The sequence below is a fragment of the Rhinatrema bivittatum genome, chromosome 9, assembly GCF_901001135.1.
Source record: "Rhinatrema bivittatum chromosome 9, aRhiBiv1.1, whole genome shotgun sequence".
NCBI lineage: Eukaryota > Metazoa > Chordata > Amphibia > Gymnophiona > Rhinatrematidae > Rhinatrema > Rhinatrema bivittatum.
In genome coordinates, this window is record NC_042623.1 from 210,018,815 (window position 1) to 210,040,967 (window position 22,153).

The window sequence follows — 22,153 nt, forward strand, 5'->3', positions numbered from 1 at the left end:
GTTCTAAATAAAAAAAAAAAAAAAAAAGGTATCACTTTGAATTTTTGTTGTTAACCTTTATTTCCGAGATGATGAGAGAATACGGTGTATAATGCTTGGTTCAGAAATCTTCGGGTCCATGGCCAACTAGCAAGTCCTATCTTCTCCTTACATTAAGGTAGCATATATTTTTCCATTACTTTCCTCTTTATATTTTCTTAAGAAAAAAATAAAACTTACATCCATGAGGTCTTATGAAATTTGTCTTGAAAATAAAAATGTAGTTTGTTTATTCCTAGGCCTCAAGAAGTTAATGAGTTTGATAATTGTTTGCTTTAGTAAACTTGCTAAACGCTGTGCATGATTTTTCCAGGGCGATGGTTTATAATTCATTCAACTGCTAGTCAAGGTCACAGTGTCCTTTTCACAATGCCTGCCCTAAGGTGCAGAGCAGAGGGTAATGCGCCTCTAGCACAAGCTTCTCTCCAGTCAACAATAAAAGTAGGCAGTCCATCCAGATATTCGAGCCGATTTTGTAAAGTGCGCTCGGCCATGCGCACTGTTTAACACGCGGTTGGCAAGATTCGAAGGAAGATGCATAACTCGCAACCTGAAATAGAATTATGTGCGGGAAAATAAAAGTAAACCTGTGCAAAGATATCTGCAGCAAGTCTTAGATTTTCATGGATTTTATTGCACAGTACCATCAACGTTTCATCTCTGTATCTGATTATGCCTCCCTGTGATAGCGTGGGGCAGCCTTGGCTTCAGGGAAAGGTGCCAGAAGATAGAAAATCACCTGCACCCTGGATTTTCAACTAAACATCACTTTTATTCCTTACATAAACCGAAAAGCAGCAAATGCCTAGGACGTACTTCTACAGTGCTCCATGACAAGTCAAGCATTCTAACTACAGGGTTTTGGCATAGTTCTTGGAGCTTCCTCCTCTAGGTCTGGGCCTCATTGCTCCTTCCTGATCCTGGACTTTTATTTCTCTCCCCTGAGAAATGTCCTGTAGCCTGGATTCCCACTCAGGGTATTTAAGGTGAACTGGGCTAGATAGCTTGACTTGGTCCTTTAAGGTGTTCCGGGTTCTAGTCTATACCCAACCTTCACACTCCATCAACAGTGCTCTGGCTGCTCTTATGCTGCTGAATTTTGTATTTCGTTGTGAAATTATGCGATTGCACGTGCTCAGAAAATATCTGTAGGCCATCAATCAGTCAATGGCATTAGATAACTGACTTATGCTGGCTTTATGGACCAGTAAGAGGCCAAAAGGAACACAACGCCCAGAGGAAAAGAGCTTGGTATGTAAAGCTATACTATATACCTAAGGGTATACACAGGCAGCACTATAAAATAAATTTAGACACTAGGTGGGAGTGAATGGTTCAGTTTTCTAACAAATTGATGTGATTTTTGTCAAAAGTTCTCCTGCAAATAATGTGGAAGGTATTGTGGAAATTCAAGGACAAAAAATGAATTCCCTGCCTCGCTCGTTTGGATATTCCTGGGTTTTGTTAATGTGCCAGCCTCTTCCACGGTGTTCTACAATGAACCGGATGAATGTCACGCCCCACCCATCCTTCTGTTTGCATTTCCTCTGTGCAATGATACCCATAAACTGAACACCACTCTCATCGAGGTTTTACATTTAGGTGAACCCCCCTCTTTACTAGCTCTCCCCTCACTACGACATGTTCAAAGGTTTCTTAACATTCTGCAATTTTGACCTTCAGGTTTTCATCCTACGATGTTTCTCTGTATCTAATCTAATCTAATCCTGTATTTATATGCCCCACCCCCTCCCCCAGACCCACAGAACCATCCCGGAGCTGCTTACAACATATAAAACAGAATTTCATGAATACATGTAAACCACCTGAGGAGGGGCAAGCACTTTCAGGCTGCCCCCCACTGCTGGGGGGGGGGGGGGGGGGGTTGTTTGAAGCAATACTGGATGGAAGGCTTGGGGACCCTGATGCCTTTCCCCAGAGGTCTGTACAAGAGTGATGCAATGTATGGATGCTACACATTAATCTCCCCTATAGATATGCACGTGCTACAGGTGCCCATTTAATTCACATTGCATGTTTGTAAAACATGTCAAGTGCATGCTGCATGCATCCACCAATGTATATACCATATATACAGGGAACTGTCTCTGTGGGAGAATGAGAATAACCACATTGAAGCCTGCCACTATGCATTCCGTCATGCATTCATTATTTTTCAGGGTGTGGATGAAATGAAAAGGTCATAAAAGAGTGATAACCCTAAACTGGGAAGGGGTTATTATTGCATTTTTATCTATGAGCAAAAGACATACCAGCCCGTGTCTTGTCCTCACTAGTAGAATATTAACAAGGGTGATTAGTTGTCATGGCAGAAGGAGAAGTTGCTCTGCATATAATCTCATTTATAGGGGTTCTGAGATCAACATTGCCGGCTTCCCTGGGCTTATAAATACCCAGATCACTGTATGAGGAAGGAGCTGTGGTGCTCATCTCCTTGAAGTGTTGCATACTGAGTCTTCCGAAGGCCGGACTGGATTCAATTCGGTCCCATCAACGAGGGCGCTCCATTTGCTACTCTTCGAAGATCATCTGAGCAAATATATTTCTGTCCGTTTTGTTTTCTTGTACTCTGTCTTGGGGATTACCATGTGCTCCGGAGGTTGTGCAAAATGCCTTGGGATTTCTCTTCTCCCTTTGGCTGTGCTGTGCGTCCTGGCCAATATTTTACTGTTTTTCCCTGGGGGAAAAGTTGCAGAAGACTCCACGCACATCTCCGATGAGGTCTGGTATTTTGGAGGCATCCTGGGAGCTGGTGTGTTGGTGAGTAGCTCTTGCACTGAATTTTTGAAACTATTTTTATTATAACCGCACCATATAATTTACTAAATGTACATCTTGGTCACTGTTAATGGAAATTTAAAAAATAAAGTACATTATTGGAATAACAGTAATTGTTCACTTTCGGCATGATAAAATATTATTATTTGTAGAGTGCACAATGCTGCATGGATGTAGGGATATAGAAATTCATTCCATAACACAAAAGTTTGCAACTTAGCAAATCATAGAGGCAAAGAATACTGTAGGATCCAGCCCTACAGGGCTTGTGATCTAAAAGCCTCAGTGCATTGCTCAGTTTACCTTCCAAAAATGCACAAGTGAGATGTAAAATTATTATAGTTTCTGTGTTAGGAGGAATGTGTTCGATGTGTCATGGAGAGCTACAATGTGTACTTTGTAAGAGCACACATTAGTGAGCAAGGTCCAGGCCTGACAGGATAACCTTGAGAGGCAAAAAGCATGCCAAAAACCCAGAAAAGGGTTTGATCATTTTTCATTTACGAGACTCAGACATTTATTCACTCTTAAAATACAAGCATATCTTCCCTCTCCAGCCTTGTCCTTTTCTGCAGTCTTGACAGATATTTTTACATTACTCGCAGTGCCTTGAATATTCTGCTAGGTTGCACACCTTTGCATCTTATTTAAGAAATAGTGCAGTGTGTTACTCTGTGCGGTGCATTTGTCACTGGATAGCCGAAGACCCTAAGCTCCCTCCCCATAAAAGTCATTTAATTGTAAGCCATTCAATGATGATAATCCTTACGCTACATAAAACTCTTCCAGCAATGCTCTCTGCAAATGAAAGTGACCACTGACTAGCACTGTGCAGCATTGACAGTAATGATCCTAGATTACCCATCATTTAAAATTATGCTTTTTCCCCCTCCCTATCCCTCCTGCAACAGATGATCTTTCCTGCCCTGGTGTTCCTGGGCCTTAAGAATAATGATTGTTGTGGATGCTGTGGCAATAAGAGCTGTGGCGAGAGATTTGCGGTAAGTGAAGCTAGTCTATAGATAGCACAGAGAGTCCACTGAGAGTCGGGATGTTGAGAAGAAAGTGAAGGCAATGTGGGGGGGGGGGGGGGGAAGGAGGAGAGCAGTTTCAGTGGTGTGGAGGGGGTCTAAAGCCGCACTGAAAGGAGAGAGTTCATAGAACCAAGCTCCTTCCGAAAGCTTTGAAAGAAGTAGAGTACTGAGATAGGCTGGAGGGCCAAGAGAAGACTCTTTAAGGATGGGGCAAAGGGTTTGAAACAGATCAAGGATGGTACCAGACACGAGGGAAGAAAAGAGAAAGTGGTGAGAATTCCCGTGAAGGGCAGAGGTCCTAAGCTTAGAGATAGTAGCATCCTGGAGAAAAAGCAGAGGAGGAGGAGGAAATAGCTGAGGAAAATGGGCAATAAAGGCAGCCAAGTCATGAAAGGAATGGAAATCATAAGGTTGGAAGGGTTATTATTTGGGGGTGAACCTCCTTTGACCCTGTTTGAATTCAGGTTTGATGCAAATTTACTCAGATAGTGAGAGTTGGAAATTGACTTTAGGGGATGTTTTCCTTATTTAGAAAAACCTTACATTATGATTAGTCACAAAAAACTGAATCAGATTCAGACTTTCAGAATATATATAGATAGAAAAAACAAGCACTTGGAGAATAGTTCTGAATCAGCAGGAATCTGTATCTGTACCGATTAATCAATCATTCAGACATGTACTCATGTCATGCCTTTCCACATAAGCACAATAAATATAAATCTATGAAACAATATGGGATCAATATTCAAAGGCATTTAACCGAGTCACTCATATAGTAACTTAGTAATGACGGCAAAAAAAGGCCAAATGGTCCATCCAGTCTTATGATAGTAACTGCTGCTCCATGCTGGCTACCCCCAAGTCTTTTGTTAAGGGTAATAACTGCTGCTCTGGGCAATAACATTAACAATCAAAATCAAGCAACTGTCAAACCCAGAACAAAATTACTGCTAGCAACATTTTGCAGACCGAGCAGCCTTCTTGATAATTCATACAATGCTGCTGCTTGAATGTGCTTTGCGTTTGGACTTGGCCGTAGAAACAGTCCTGCGCTTTTTCCATAATGTCTGCGTATCCGTACCCTGGTCTGTAAAAGTCAGAGGCCAGTGCTGGTTGTTACCTGAATCCAATTCCCCCTTCCCATTGAAGCAGAGAGCGATGCTGCATCAAAATCTTGCAAGCGAGTTCCTTAAGGGCAGCAATGCCCAAGCCTTCTGTTAGGGGTAGCAGCTGCTGCTCCATCCTGGTTACCCCCCCCCCCCCCCCCTCCATGCACCCTTTCCTTAATCTCCACCTCTAGTCTTTAGGGACCCACAGTGTTCATCCAATGACTTTTTGAATTTGTTTTCATGTTCACAACCTCTTCCAGAAGGACAGGATAACTTTTTTTTTTTTACTTACAGACATATCACATCGGTTTACATTCAGGTACTGTAGGTAGTACTCTAACCCCAGAGGGCTTATAATCTAACAGACCGATTCAGTAAAGTCCACGGGAGAGCGCACAGGCCACTCGCCTGTGCGCGCGATTCTGTATTTAAATTAGGTGGTGCGGTAGAAACGGGCAAAAGGAGGTGCTAGGGAAACTAGCGCGTCCCTAGCGCCTCCTTTTGACCCGGAGCAGCGGCTGTCAGCGGGTTTGCAGCCGACGCTCAATTTTGCCGGCATCGGTTCTCGAGCCCGCTAACAGCCATGGGCTCGGAAACCAGACGGCAGCAAATTGAGCGTCCGGTTTTCGGCCCGACAGCTGCCGGCCCATTAAATTTTTTTTTTCTTTTTTTTTTTTTTTTACTTGTTTTACTCTTCGGGACCTCCGACTTAATATTGCCATGATATTAAGTCGGAGGGTGTACAGAAAAGCAGTTTTTACTGCTTTTCTGTGCACTTTCCTGGTGCCGGCGGAAACTAGCGCCTACCTTTGGGTAGGCGCTAATTTCTTAAAGTAAAAGGTGCAGCTTGGCTGCACCTTTTACTTTCTGTATCGTGCGGGAATACCTAATAGGGCCATCAACATGCATTTACAAGTTGCGGGCTCTATTAGGTTTGGCTGTGTGTTTTCCACCTCTTACTGAATAAGGGGTAAGGAAATACGTGCATCCATGGGCAGGTTACTGTATCTGCCTTTAAGGTTTCTTTTGTACCTGAGGCAATGGAGGGTAAAGTGACTTGCCCAAGGTCACAAGGAGCAACAGCAGGACTCAAACCCTGGTCTCCTGGTTCATAGACCACTACTCTAACCACTAGGCTATTTCTCCTCCCACTTGTGAGTTATCCTGCTAAATGCAGATTTTTGGATACCAGAGGGAACTTATCCAGCTAAATTTTGGTGGGAGAACTCATTATCCAGCTATAAATTAGCTGCATAAAAAGAGGCGTTCCAGGCACAGTGGAGGAAAGTTATCCAGCTAACATAGCTGATTTTCTGCAGTATCCGGCTACGTAACCAGTTACATTCTGAACATAGCTGATTAAGTGGCAGCAAAATAAAACAACAACAAAAAAAATAATAAAAGACATTTGGGGCCATTAGGGCTGATCCCCCATCCCCACTCCAGAAAACACATGCAGACAACTGCAGCCATAGCACCCAAACCACCTGCCCACATGTCAACCTCCAAAATAAAAATAATAGCGTCCCGAGGCCAGATCCCCCTTCTTTCCTTGTCTTTTTTACAGAAAACAGGTGATCCACTCCTTCCCCCTGCCTCAACCGCCCGCAACCTCACCTTCCGAGCCCCCTCGATCCCCATTCCCAGACTTCCAAATCCCCAGCCGGGACTGATCTCCTGGCGCTTCTAGTGTTGCTCTGACAGCAAATGCTGAGGGCAGAGGATCAACGTTATAATATTTCCAGTGTTGCAGTCAGAGCTGCGCTGTAAATGCCAGACTACCACTTCTGGCTGGGGCTCCAGAAGGTGGGGGAGAGGATTAGATTGCCTGTTTTCTGCCAAATACAGGGAAGAACATAAGAACATGCCATACTGGGTCAGACCAAGTGTCCATCAAGCCCAGCATCCTGTTTCCAACAGTGGCCAATCCAGACCATAAGAACCTGGCAAGTACCCAAAATCTAAGTCTATTCCATGTTACCATTCCTAATGGCAGTGGCTATTTTCTAAGTCAACTTAATTAATAGCAGGTAATGGACTTCTCCTCCAAGAACTTATCCAATCCTTTTTTAAACCCAGCTATACTAACTGCACTAACCACATCCTCTGGCAACAAATTCCAGAGTTTAATTGTGCATTGAGTAAAAAAGAACTTTCTCCAATTAGTTTTAAATGTGCCCCATGCTAACTTCATGGAGTGTCCCCTAGTCCTTCTATTATCCGAAAGAGTAAATAACCGATTTGCATCTACCCGTTCTAGACCTCTCATGATTTTAAACACCTCTATCATATTCCCCCTCAGCCGTCTTTTCTCCAAGCTGAAAAGTCCTAACCTCTTTAGTCTTTCCTCATAGGGGAGCTGTTCCATTCCCCTTATCATATTGCTCGCCCTTCTCTGTACCTTCTCCATCGCAATTATATCTTTTTTGAGATACGGCGGCCAGAATTGTACACAGTATTCAAGGTGCGGTCTAGAGGAATTATGACATTTTCCGTTCTATTCACCATTCCCTTCCTAATAACTCCTAACATTCTGTTTGCTTTTTTGACTGCTGCAGCACACTGAACCGACGATTTCAATGTGTTATCCACTATGACACCTAGATCTCTTTCTTGGGTTGTAGCACCTAATATGGAACCTAACATTGTGTAATTATAGCATGGGTTATTTTTTCCATATATGCCTCACCTTGCACTTATCCACATTAAATTTCATCTGCCATTTTGATGCCCAATTTTCCAGCCTCACAAGGTCTTCCTGCAATTTATCACAATCTGCTCTTGATTTAACTACTCTGAACAGTTTTGTATCATCCGCAAATTTGAGTACCTAGGCCTTGGGGCGCCACCCCCCATTAATTTATTTTATTTTTTAATTTGGGGATTGGAGGGGATCGGGCGCTATGGCTGAAAATATTTGTAAGTTTTTTCTTTGGTGGAGCTGGGGGATCGGACTTAAAGGGCTCGAGGTTTGGGGGGGGGCGGGTTGTTTCATTTTGAATAACACTAGTTAAGTGGCAAGTTATCTGGCCACGCACAGCTGGATAACTTTATAACTTAACGGATCATAGTCAGACATAGCCGGTTAAGTTATCCAGCTCACGTTAGGTGAATATAGTCAGCAGGGCATTGATCCAGCTAACTTTATCCAGATATCTTGTCCACTTCCCAGCTTTTTCTGAATATTGGCCTCTATACTATTATAAAATAAAAGCAATAAAAATAAAAGCAAGCAGAATAAATACAAACACCAAATCAAAAATATAATAGTCACTAAAATCCTGGGCTATATCAGGTCAAAAAGATTGAAACTTGACAGATGTCAGGGCCACAGGTGAGCTGAGCACGTCACAGATTTATCTCACAGAAGGAAGGACTAGGTTTGACCATTATTGCTTTCAATTTTGCAAAAGTAGGAGATCAGACGGGAAAGGGGCTTCAAGCCTCTTTCAAACATCAGGTGAAGAGCAGCACTTCTTACTCATGGCAACGTTCCCCCTCTTCTGCCAACGTTGATCTGAAATTTGAGCCGTACGGGCCCAATGGTTCCCGTGAGACCACAGGGCCCTGTAGGGTTCATACAGACTGAGACTAGCAGAGGAGGAGGAGGAAGCAGCCACAGGCGTGAAGCATTGCTCTCCGACTACGCCTGACTCCCAAGGGGTGGGGGGGGGGGAAGAATTGTCTAGGGGAGACAGGAGCTGGAGAGGATCCTATGGGGGGGGGGGGGTTTGAGTTGAAAAGGATTGTGCCGGGAGGGGGAGAAGGGGAGAGGAGACCTACATAGGCTGATTTGCTCTGGGTCTGTCTTGGACAGCCAGATGGCCATTGATGGGAATGGTAAAATGAAGACTACCCCTCTAACGGTTTAGGAGTGTACTTCGTATGAGGTCTCGAAGGATTACCAACTGTCCTGATTTTTTTCTGGACTGTACAGAATTTTGAGGTAGTGTACTGATAAAATACGGAGGGCTAAAATATTCGGAAATGTCCTGATTTTATTCCTTCAGCCACAGGTTAGCATCTGAGCCTTCCTTGTGATTATATAGTACAGTGTGCACTGTGGAGCTACGCTATATTCAGTGTGCTTTAGATAAGTTTATTTACTGTCACTTGCATAGACTTCAGTCAATGATTTAATTTATAGAACTATAGTTTGGCCCCTGGACTAGTAAAATCAAACCTTTTTCAGTTAAGTCTGAGAGTATTAAACTATTAGAGGATTTCTTTCAAACAAGCACACACAGCGGCATGTATGCGTGTATATGGTCATGTGTACTTTTACCATAGTATTTTATAACACGTGTACAATATGTGTACAATATGGGGCAGATTTTCAAAGGCTACGCACGTAACCTGAGAAAATCTGCCCCTGCGCGTGCCGAGCCTATTTTGCATAGTACGGGCCCGTACTATGCGAACAAATCTACGCCCATGCATAAGCTTTAAAATCTGCCCCAATATGTGTGTTTTATAAAATGCGTGTATCTTAACCCTTTAACATACGTGCATATAAAGACTTATGTGCGAATGCATGCAATGCAGTGAAACCACATACTTCGATGCATTGAAAGTGCATCCTTTACCCATCCATTTTAAAATTATATGCACATACATTGATGCTAAAATAAGACATACTCGCTTAAGTCCTTATTTATGCGCATAAGTCGGTGTATTTTAAAACATGCACACATCAATTATCAGTTTTACCAATTAGTCCACCAGTTCACCCAGTCCTTCTCCGAGTCCAGACCCCCCCAGTTCTCCCAGACCCTCCCCCACACAACAAACACATTTAATATCACTTAGATCAGATAATTAGCAGGTGTAAAAATACACAAATACGTTAGCAAATGTACAAGTACACATGACTTTTAAAATAGAAACTTACCCCCTCATTTATCAAAATAGAAACTTACCCCCTACACTAATACCTAAACCTCACCTCGAGTTAGTAGGTGAGGTTTAGGCATTTCTCAATTTCATCCAACTTAGACATTGCCCCTCCAGTGAAATTACAAAGCTGAGAGAGAGAAAGTATCAGTCTTTTTTCTACTTGGGACTTCATCCTTCCCCATCCCTTTCCCCAGATGTACAAACTGCAGCCGATCACAAGGAGGAGTAAAACATGGGGACCTCTGCTCCCTTATCCCAGCAGCCTCCACAGGAATTGTAGAAGTCCAACAGCAGCAGCAATCGCTGGAGCCAGCAGAAACCCGCTACATCGGCTAAAGAAGTGTTAGAGAGGCCCCAGAGCAGAAGCGGTCTCTGCACTCAGGTCACCATAGGCTCTTCCCAGGGGCAGATTCCGGGTAAAGATCGGCCCGGAGATTTTCCGCCCAGGCCGGCCCAGGAGATACCCCGTGGTCTGCCGAGCGCGGTTCTGTCACGGCCGCGCTCTGCAGACCCATGTGACCAGAGTGACTGACCCACCGGGGGATGCCCGATCCCCCGATAGGCCAATACGCCCCTGGCTCTTCCTGACTGACACTAAATATGCTGATCCACTGGATCTCATACCTACCGAGGTTAAACCAGGAGATGGTTTCTCCTTTCTCTTCTTCCCCATCAGAGCCAGTTGAAATCAGAAAGAGTTAAAACAGTAGAAAACATAAAGAAAGAAAATGAACTTCAGAAGAGTGTCAGGCAGTGGCGGCCATCTTGAAATCACCCATTCCTTATCTGCTGTTCTGTATTTCTGTATTGTTCTAAGGGGGAAGCCTGTCAGTGTCGCATGTGCATAAACTCTATCACCAATAATATTAAAAGCATCTCCAAATGTTCGGAAATTTGATGGTCGAAAGCTGGCAACCCTACCCACAACATCTGTCACCCTCATCATTGATTTATTTCACATTTTTTCTAACTAAACAGCACAAAGCCTAAGGAGAACGAGAGGAATTGCCTGGCATAATTAATCCCAAATTGGCCAGAGAGTGCCTCCATATATTAAGAAAAAAGAAATGTTTTTAAAAAAGTGAAATTTCAGCCACCTCAGGCAGGGATAAATATGTATCAGCGTGTTACTTAATATAATTTCCTAATTAAGCCGTAATACCAAGATCTCGAATTCCAAACAGGATTTATTTCAACTGGAGATTTCTTTCTGGGGGGGTAGGGAACATGTCAAAACAGGGTTTATTTCAAAAAGCATAGATTTCACAGGTATAAGGGTTACTTCAGCACAGGAACACAAATATTTGCTCCCTCAGGTTATGAAGCCAGGACACTGTTCACTCTCTTCACTTCAGAGCTGACCCCAGTGCCAGAGCTAAACAAACAATTAACAAGTTCCGCTCAATTCAGGGACAAGCAGATAAACTCCCTGGTCGGGCACTGGAGCAAGGTAGGTCAGGGATTTCAGTCCCAAGTACAGATGAACAGCTTCCCTGAGGTCAGAATATACATAGCTCAAGTCAGAATATTCAGATTCTCCCAAACAGGTTAGTTACTTCACCTCATTATACAAACATGCAATTCAAACAATATGGCTTTTTTTTTTTTATATGCCATACTGGGTCAGACTAAGGGTTCATCAAGCCCAGTATGCTGAATCCAACAGTGGCCAACCAAGTCAAGGTACCTGGCAAGTACCCAAACATTAAATGAATAGATCTCAGGCTACTAATCCTTATTGATTAATAGCAGTTTATGGATGTCTGCTCTAGGAATGTTGAGATTACTTACCTGGTAATCTTGTTTTCCTTAGTGTAGACAGATGGACTCAGGACAAATGGGATAGTATCCGCGTGCTAGCAGTTGGAGACGGATCTGACGTCAGCACGGGGGCGTGTATATATCCCCACAGGAAGCGCAGCTGTTCAGTAATCTTCCTTGCAAAAGCTGTTATGGATGTGTGTACTGACGCTCAATGAAAAGTAAAGAAAAAAGTGAAAACAGGCCTCCCCTGACCGATTGACAGTGGCTGGAGACCGCCAGCCTTCCCAACCGGAAGGCGTGTACATTGGCAGAGTGTACGCTCTTAGGAAAACAAATGTCAAAGGCTTACCTGGAATCGGTGAAACCCATGTACACAGGCAGCTGGGCGGGATGCTGAGTCCATCTGTCTACACTAAGGAAAACAAGATTACCAGGTAAGTAATCTCAACATTTCCTGGCGTGTAGCCAGATGGACTCAGGACAAATGGGATGTACCAAAGCTTTACACCCCGCCTGGGCGGGAGGCTGCCTGAGGACCATGTAGTACCGCCCTCGCAAAAGCCGAGTCCTCCCTGGCCTGGATATCCAGACGGTAGAACCGAGAAAAGGTATGGAGGGAGGACCATGTCGCCGCTTTACAGATGTCCGCCGGTGACAGCATCCGGGATTCAGCCCAAGACGCCGCTTGGGCTCTGGTAGAATGAGCCTTAACTTGTAGAGGCGGAGCCTTCCCAGCCTCCACGTAGGCAGCTCTGACAACGTCTTTAATCCAGCGGGCAATGGTGGGCCGAGAGGCCGCTTCACCTTGCTTCTTCCCGCTGTGTAGGACGAACAGATGGTCTGTCTTCCGCAGGTCTTGAGTCATTGTCAGATACCTGGGCAGCAATCTGCCGATGTCGAGATGGCGTAATAAACGGCCTTCTTCAGATTTCTTCAAACCTACCGTGGTAGGCAAGGATATGGTTTGGTTAAGATGAAATTGTGAAACTACTTTAGGGAGAAAGGAGGGAACCGTCCGAAGATGGATAGACTCCGAAGTGATACGTAGAAAGGGATCACGGCAGGACAGCGCTTGTAGTTCAGAGATGCGGCGGGCGGAGCATACGGCCAGCAGGAATACCAACTTCAGGGTTAGAGACCGTAGAGACAAGCCCCGAAGGGGTCGGAAGGTAGATCCCGCGAGGAAATCCAGAACCAGATTAAGGTTCCATAAGGGTACAGGCCACTTCAGTGATGGACGAATATGCTTGACGCCTTGCAGGAAACGAGAAACATCAGGGTGCTTGGCGATGGTCTTGCCACCTCTCCTGGGCCCATAGCACGATAGTGCCGCTACCTGAACCTTGATGGAGCTGAGGGAGAGACCCTTCTGAAGCCCATCCTGCAGGAAATCCAACACAATAGGAATAGTGGCGGTATGTGGACTGGTGCCAAGAGAGTCGCACCATGCTTCAAAAATTCTCCAGATCCGTACGTAGGTGAGAGATGTGGAAAACTTGCGAGCCCGGAGGAGTGTATTAATCACAGGCCCCAAGTAACCCTTTTTCTTCAGTTGAGCCCTCTCAATGGCCAGACCGTAAGAGAGAACTGAGCCGGATCCTCGTGCAGAATGGGACCTTGACATAGAAGGTCCCGGAGAGGAGGCAGGGGGAGAGGCTCCCCTGCCAGTAGGCGTCTGAGGTCCGCGTACCAGGGCCTTCTTGGCCAGTCCGGGGCCACCAGAAGAACTAGGCCCTGGTGTGACCGAATCCTGTGGATGAGGGCACCCAGTAGAGGCCACGGGGGAAAGGCATATAGGAGAGTCCCCGGAGGCCACGGCTGGACCAGAGCATCGATGCCGTGCGAGCACGGGTCGCGTCTGCGGCTGAAGTATCTGGGTACCTGAGCACTGGACTTGTCTGCCAGTAAATCCATGGCCGGGATCCCCCAGTGATCGACAATCATCTGGAAAGCTGTGGGGGACAGCTGCCACTCGCCTGGATTCAGGCTTTCTCTGCTGAGGAAGTCTGCTGTGGTATTGTCCTTCCCGGCAATGTGGATGGCGGAGATGTCCCGCAGATTCGCCTCTGCCCAAACCATGACTGGGGCGATTTCTAGAGATACCTGTCGACTTCTGGTTCCGCCCTGACGGTTGATGTAGGCCACCGTGGTGGCGTTGTCGGACATCACTCTGACAGCTCTGTGCCGCAGCGAGACTTCGAAGGTGTATCAGCGGACCATGGCTGGATCCATAGGTGTCTCCTGAGGGCCTCGGCGGGACTGAGGACTTCCACCTCCGGGGGACCACGGCAGTCACCCCGGGAAGCTCAACTGGGGGGCACGGCCAGAACGGCCCCTGAGGAGCGCGGGGCTCAAAAAGGTGTTGAAGAAAGGTAAAGTAGAATCTAGAAGAGAAGAAAACAAAAATGAAAGTAGTCTTGGAAAGCACGCTGAACCAGTGTGCAGGCACTCCAAACTGCTTTGGAGACGGAAATTACTGAACAGCTGCGCTTCCTGTGGGGATATATACACGCCCCCGTGCTGACGTCAGATCCGTCTCCAACTGCTAGCACGCGGATACTATCCCATTTGTCCTGAGTCCATCTGGCTACACGCCAGGAAATGTATCCAAACCTTTTTTAAACCTAGGTACACTAACTGGTGTAACCATATTCTCTGGCAATGAATTTCAGAACTTAATTATACGTTGAGTGAAAAAGAATTTTCTTCTTTGTTTTTAATGAGCTACTTGCTAACTTCATGGAGTGCTCCTTAGTCCTTGTATTATCCAAAATAGTAAATAACCAATTCACATTTACCCGTTCAAGTCCTTCCGTGATTTTGTAGACCTCTATCATATCCCACCTCAGCTGTCTCGTCTCCAAGCTGAACAGCCCTAACCTCTTCAGCCTTTCCTCATAGGGGAGCTGTTCCATCCCCTTTCTCATTTTGGTTGGCTCTCAGTATCCAGGTTCCAAAGCTGTGTTCGACAGCTCTCAAATTGCTGGAAACAGTTCCTTGTTCATGGAAATCCCTTTCCAAGGTTCAGCGGCTGATCCAGTTCCTCAAAAGGGTGTAGTTAATGGTCTTTGTGTCAGTTTGTTGCCAGAGGACATGGTCAAGATATTTAGCATAGCTGGTTTTAAAAGGATTTCCTGCAGGAAAAGTCCATAAATCATTAACCGGTAGATTTGGGAAAACCACCTCTTATCCCTGGGAATGAGCAACAAGGAAATGGGACTACTCTTTGCTGGGTTTTTGTGACCCAGATTGGCCACTAACAGGTTGCTGGGCTCGATGAACCTTTGGTCTGACCCAGCATGACACATCTTGTGTACTTAACTCAATATCAGGTCTCTTCACTTGCATGCTTCCCAGTGACTCCAGGAGCTCATCAGTTGAGCAGCAGTGGCATATCAAGGGTCTCCGGCGCCCGGGGACCAATGCATTTGTGTGCCTCTCCAGTGCCCCCCACCCCCCGCCATCCTTCTTGTACTAATGCTTAAGGTCACATAAAATTAGTGGCATCTCTAGACAGAAGAATTTGGAGAGGAGGGAGCCAAAATGACATTTCCTCTATCACACCCACCTCCCTAGCATGGCCCCTGCTTTCAAATTGGCTAAAAAAATGTCTTAATAAGAAAGACCAAAGGGTCTTCTGCGTAATTTTAAAAAGCTTCTAGTAAAACTACTATTACAATTATTTGATAGCTTCATTCAGCTAATTCTATATGGCTAGGAGAGTGAAGACTGGAATATATACAGGAAGGAAAAGAAAGTCAATATAAATCCTGTGCATCCACAGAAATTCCCCCCAGCAATACAGCTTGGATGTTTCCCTTACAGCTCAGCATACAAAAACATATTTTCAAATTCTGGTGTCACCTCACAGTAATAGCAGCACAAACACTGTTGCGCGCCCCGTCCTCGCCCAGCCCACGCACGGGCCTGCTCACCTCGCTAGCTCCTCTGCAGGTCATGGGTCAGCCTCCCCAGTGGCAGCCGCGAGCTCCTCCAGGCCTCAGCATCCCACGGCGGCGGTCACCGGGCCTTCCACTGCGCACCAGGCCTCACGCCGGAGTTCGGCGTCCCCAGTGGCATTGGCCATGCCCCTACGCGTGTGCGCGTGGACCACCTGGCCTCTTGTAGGGCCAGGGGTGGGTCCTAGCTCCGCGGGGCATTCTGATTGAAGGTACGATATAAGGAAGTCCCTGCCTGCACTTCCTTGCCTTGGCAATCGGGGCGGCAGTGTAAGTGTACTAGTTTGCCTCCGCATTCACAGTCTTGTTCCAGCGTCCTACTGTTCCCGCCTTGTCCAGCATCCTTCTGTTCCAGCGTCCTTCTGTTCCAGCGTCTGTCCTGTCTCCCTGGGTAGTATCCTCGGACTGTCTCTCTGGCACTGACCTCGGCCTGCTCCTTCACCATTCTGTTCGCTGCCTGGATCCTGACCTCTGCCTGCCTTGTGACCTTGTCTGACCTCTGGAACCTGAACCCCTGCTTCGTTGACTACTCCTCAAACTGATCCTCGGATTCTGACCCCGGCTGCCATTGACCATGTCTCCTGATTCTGGCTCTGTCCCTTGCCTTGTCATCGCCTATGCTGTTCTGGCCTTCCTTGCTCCTCCAGACCTACAGCCTAGTGTCTGACTGTGCTCCCTTGCTGTTCATGGGCACACCTCTCTACTACCTCTCCGGGAGACCCTACAAGGCCCACCTAAGTCCAAGTGGCCCGGGTCCCTACGGGCTTCACCCGGGAGGACCGCGGTCTTCTAGTGGTGAAGCTCATCCTAGCCTCTGTCTCCTCCTGTGCTCCACCCCCTGGGGGCAGGTGCTTCCTGGTCCCTACCAGGGAGCCGTTCTCCACTGCTCCAGGACAAGGGTCCACCTCCAAGCGCAACAGGTTTCCAAGGCCATGGACTCGGCGGAGTCTCCCGCCTCCAGGGCCCTATCGGGTTTGGCTGCCACAGTCCAAGAACATCGCAGGGCTTTGGAATCGCTAGCCTCTTCGATGGAAGAGCTTCATTCCCAGCTGCGAGATACAGCTCTGGCCAATCCCATGGGCCTACCGGCCTCTATGCTACCCAAAGCATCGTTGGCGCTCCCTGTACCTCTTCGATACAACGGAGACCCACACTCCTGTCATGGCTTCCTCAACCAGTGCTTCATGCAATTTACACTGCAACCCTCCTTGTTCCTGAAGGAAACCACTAAAGTGACCTTCATCAATTAGCGGAGCACTTAGTTAGCAATAATATCCTGTATCCATCACAACATGGCTTTCGCAAACACTACAGGAGTTTACTTTCGCAAAACCCGGCACTCCTCCTCCCAACACGTGGCAGCCTATCAGCGAGAGGCAACCAGGCACGTCGCAGATGAGGTAAGCGGGGGATTTAAATCCCTGCCGCTCCTCAAACCTCCTCTTGAACGCGACCACCTCAACCGCGCCACCCGCCCCAGACCTCAGCAGCTGGCCTGCGCAGCCGGCGCTGAAGCCCGTCGGGGCAAGGCCTAGTTTTCATTTCGGGCACTCACCTCCGGGGCTCCAGCTCCAGCCACGCGGCTCGTCCCGGCGCTCCTCCTCCCAACACGAGGCAGCCTATCAGCGAGAGGCAACCAGGCACGTCGCAGATGAGGTAAGCGGGGGATTTAAATCCCTACCGCCCCCCCTCGGCGTCTCGCGCCGGGCGTCTCGCGACAAAGGGGCTAGCCCCTTTGTGCGCCCCTTCATGCACTCCCTTCGTGCGCAACAGTTTGCAAAGAACTCACAGATCCTTCCACAGCACTCAGCTTCCAAACAGACTCGGACTCCTTTCGCCCAGCACTCAGCTTCCAAACAGACTCGGACTCCTTTCGCCCAGCACTCAGCTTCCAAACAGACTCGGCCTCCTTTCGCCCAGCACTCAGCTTCCAAACAGACTCGGACTCCTTTCGCCCAGCACTCAGCTTCCAAACAGACTCGGACTCCTTTCGCCCAGCACTCAGCTTCCAAACAGACTCGGACTCCTTTCGCCCAGCACGCAGCTTCCAAACAGACTCGGACTCCTTTCACCCAGCACGCAGCTTCCAACAGACTCGGACTCCTTTCGCCCAGCACGCAGCTTCCAAACAGACTCGGACTCCTTTCACCCAGCACTCAGCTTCCAAACAGACTCGGACTCCTTTCGCCCAGCACGCAGCTTCCAAACAGACTCGGACTCCTTTCGCCCAGCACTCAGCTTCCAAACAGCATGACCCCTCCCTCTTGCCTGACGCCTATGCCTAATTCCGCTTTCTACAGCAGCTGATTTATAACTAGACCAACCATTATCACCATGAACACCTTCCACATTCCAATTCTCAAATACTCTAACTTCACCTCCAAAATGATGAGAACTAACCTTAACACCTCTTACTACAACTCACTCATTCCAATTATGACTTCTCCCTTCACCCAAATCATAGGATTAATGACGTTCTCAATCCTACTTCTGAATACTCAATCCCTACTAAAAAAGGCCGCACTACTAGGTGATATACTTTCTGATGAGTCCCCCGACATATGTGCAATCACAGAAACCTGGCTAAAAAGCACAGATGTCTCCATAATAAATCAACTACCTTCAGACTTATACAATATTTTCTCTATTCCGAGACCTAAAAAGAAAGGAGGTGGACTTCTACTGGCTGCTAAAAAGAAATTCAATTTAACGCTTCAACCCACCTCACTTCTTCACAAGATTGAGATTGGTCTCTTCAAATCAAAAGACCTACAAATTTGCCTAATCTATGCCCCCCCCCCCCCCCCCCCCCCCCGGCATATTGGAAAAAAAACCCTTTACCTCTGACTGAATACATTACCAAACATATTGACATCAACATACCTGCTATCATCCTAGGAGACCTAAATCTCCACTTTGACCGCTCCCCTCTTACTCCAGCATGTGAAGCCACACTTTCTACTCTAAATGCCCTCGGATTTAAACAAATGGTCTCAGGCCCCACACACAAGGCAGGACACACCCTAGATATTGTTTTTACGAATTCGCTCTTACGCACTGACCACCCCCAATGCACCCCCATACCTTGGTCAGACCACTACCAAGTTGACACACGCTGCACATTCAACTGCAGCTCCCACTCTCCACTGCCTAAGAAAAGAACCATCAATTTCAGAAAAAAATGCAAGACTGAAGACATCATTGATGCTCTTACAGAGGATCTCAATAAATTAGACCTCTTTGATGCCAACTCCGCCTGTTCCTCCTGGCATCTAATTACCAGCAACATTGCAAATCGACTCTGCCCCCTTCTAACGAAGGAAATCTGCCCTGAGAAGAAAGATTAAAAAACCCTGGTACACCGCAGACCTCAGAATAATGAAACTTGATCTCCGCAAACTAGAAAAGAAATGGCGGAGAAACCAAGATCCAACACTACTACAAAAATACAAAGCCATACTCCACCAGTATCGTAAATCCACGGATGAAGCAAAGAAAAACTATTACACAGCAAGAATACATCAATACCAGTTCAACCCGCGTGCCCTCTTCCAATATGTGGCAATTATAATTACCCCCCCCCCCCCCCCCCTATACACAGCAACCCAAACAACGAGGACGAAAACAAATGTGAGAAGATAGCTTCCTACTTCCACGACAAGGTGGCAAAAATCATGGCTCGCTTCACTACCCCCGCTCCATCAATACCCCTTTCGGCCACTAACACTATGATCACCTCAGCCACTCTCTCAAATTTCGAAACAACAACAGCATCAGAAATTGAGGGAATTCTCAAAAAAATTAAACCAGCCATGCACCCGTTTGACATCATGCCAACAAAAACGCTACTCTCCATACCTACAAGAATTGCCTCTCCCATTACTAACATCATCAACAAATCCATATCAACTGGTGTATTTCCAACGCAACTCAAGCACGCTATTATAAAACCTACACTCAAAAATCCTGAACTGGATCACTCTGAACCGGCCAACTTTCGTCCAGTCTCGAACCTATCATTCTTATCTAAAATCATGGAGAAAGTCATCAACAAGCAACTCACAAATTTCCTAGACGAAAATCTATTACTCTTCCCATCTCAATATGGCTTCCGTAAGAACCACAGTACAGAAACCCTCCTAGTAACACTCTGGGATTCTATACTAAAAACCCTCGACTCCGGTCATTCCTACTTACTGGCTCTTCTTGATATTTCTTCGGCATTCGACACTGTCAACCACAACACGCTCCTGTCCTGCCTCTCACAAATTGGCATTACAGGCACTGCCCTATGCTGGCTCCAATCTTTTCTGATGGACAGGACATACAGCGTTAAAACAGGCTGCCATGTGTCGAAACCCAGAAAACTAGCTCAAGGTGTTGCACAAGGATCCTCGCTTTCTTCTACACTTTTCAATATATACCTATCTCCTCTCTGTCAACTACTGGTGAAACTGGATCTTCCACACTTTATTTACGCAGATGATGTACAGATCCTCATCCTCATCCCCATCAACAACTCACTACCTAATGCTCTAAAAATCTGGGATACAGCTCTGGTTGAAATAAAAAATCTACTTACGGAAAACTTCCTAGCAATAAACACAACCAAGACAGAACTCATCATCATCACATCACACAATAACATCACTACGAACCCTACTCTACATGCAAATTCAGACTCCCTCAATTTACAGCAAGTCCGCAGCCTTGGCGTTATCATCGACAACCAATTCTCATTAAAGAAATTCATCACGGCTACAATCAAAAACGGATTCTTCAAGCTACATACGCTAAAAAGAATCAAACCGCTTCTACATCCATATGACTTCCGAACAGTATTACAAGCAACAATATTGTCAAACTGGATTACTGCAATGCCATATTACTAGGTCTCCCTAAAAACACCATACAACCGTTACAGATGCTTCAAAATGCTGCTGCTCGCTTACTCACTAATACCCACCGCCATGAACACATAACGCCAGCGCTCATGTACCTTCACTGGCGTCCTATAGCATCAAGGATTCTATTCAAAGTTCTCACCCTCATTCACAAGTTGATTTATAACCAAGATATGCAATGGTTCTCCGATCAATTCATATTCTGCACTTCAAAGAGACCAATAAGAAAAATACACCAAGCCAAACTGGCGTCTTCTTCACTCAAACACATCAAACATGTTGCTACAAGAGAACGCTCAATCACTATTGCGGGAACCAACATATGGAACAAAATGCCCACAGACCTGCGTCTAGAACCCTGCCATAAGAAATTCAAGCAGAACCTCAAAACTTGGCTGTTTGAACAAGCCTTCTCCCAATGATCTTTTACATTTTTCTAAAATGTCAATCACTTGTTCTTGTATCTCTTATCGATTGATTATGATTAGCTTTTAGCTCTGATCGATTGATTATGATCATAGTTAATTTAAGGTTTTGAGTTACTGAATTGTCAGGTCGATACTCTAAGGCCGCGGTAGAAAGAGTGCGGCATTGCCAGGCGCACCCTCGTTCCCCGCACGCACAGTTCTCTTCACCTAGCGCTCGATACTCTCTTCTAATTGCATGCAAATGCATGCCGCGGCTGCGAAGCCTTAGGCAAGCGTTAGGCCCGCGCAACCCATTTTACTGTATCCTGGGTTCGCGGGCCTAACGCTTCACGGCCGCGCTGGTATCTGTCATTTCAAATGACATTTGAAATGACAGGTACCAGGAAGTGGACAGTTATGTTCCCTGATGCTCGGCAAACTTTCCCCCAGCCCCCGCTCACCTGCCCTGGCCCGGCCGGTCTCCGGTGCAGCCCCAGTCTGTCTCCTCCTCCCGAGGCAAAAAAAAAAAAAAACCCCGAAAAAGTAGCAAGGCTCGGGCCTGCTACGATAGTCCCTTCTCCCTTCTCCTCTCCTCCCGATTTCGGCGCTCAAGGTGGCCAGATGGGCGTGCATTCATCCAGGCAGAGGGAGCCGGCGGCGAAAGCGGCCTCCGGCTCCCTCTGCCTGTATGAATGAACGGCCCCCGCCGGCAGTGAATGAATGCCCGTGCGATTTTGGCGCTCAAGGCAGTCACATGACGTGACGTCACGCCTTGCGCGCCGAAATCGCACGGGCATTCATTCATGCATCAAATTCCTTATAGGAAAACCTCTTTCTAACAAATAAGTTGATCTCCAGCCTTTTTTTTTTTTTTTAAATCAGAAAAAGACCACTGAACCCTAGTCATAATGAAAATAACTTTGGCTCCTGAATGGGCAACCGATTAGACTGGGATAAACAGAAACAATGCCCGTGCGATTTCGGCGCTCAAGGCATGAGCGCCGAAATCTCACGGGCATTCATTCACTGCCGGCGGGGGCCGTGCATTCATCCAGGCAGAGGGAGCCGGCCGCTTTTGCCGCCGGCTCCCTCTGCCTGGATGAATGCACGGCCGCCTTGAGCGCCGAAATCGCACGGGCATTCATTTACTGCCGGCGGGGGCCGTGCATTCATACAGGCAGAGGGAGCCGGAGGCCGCTTTTGCCGCCGGCTCCCTCTGCCTGGATGAATGCACGCCCA

General features: G+C 46.8%; 1 protein-coding gene across 1 annotated transcript in view; it reads left to right on the forward strand.

Moving 5' to 3' along the window:
* Nucleotides 1-2,312: 2,312 nt before the first annotated feature.
* TM4SF4 (transmembrane 4 L six family member 4) overlaps nucleotides 2,313-22,153 on the forward strand; it is a 35,314-nt gene continuing 15,473 nt past the window's right edge. Inside the window, exons 1-2 of the mRNA XM_029617070.1 lie at nucleotides 2,313-2,820; nucleotides 3,750-3,839. Coding sequence (XP_029472930.1) covers nucleotides 2,647-2,820; nucleotides 3,750-3,839 — 264 coding nt within the window. The 5' untranslated portion in view covers nucleotides 2,313-2,646. The remainder of the gene's footprint in view (nucleotides 2,821-3,749; nucleotides 3,840-22,153) is intronic.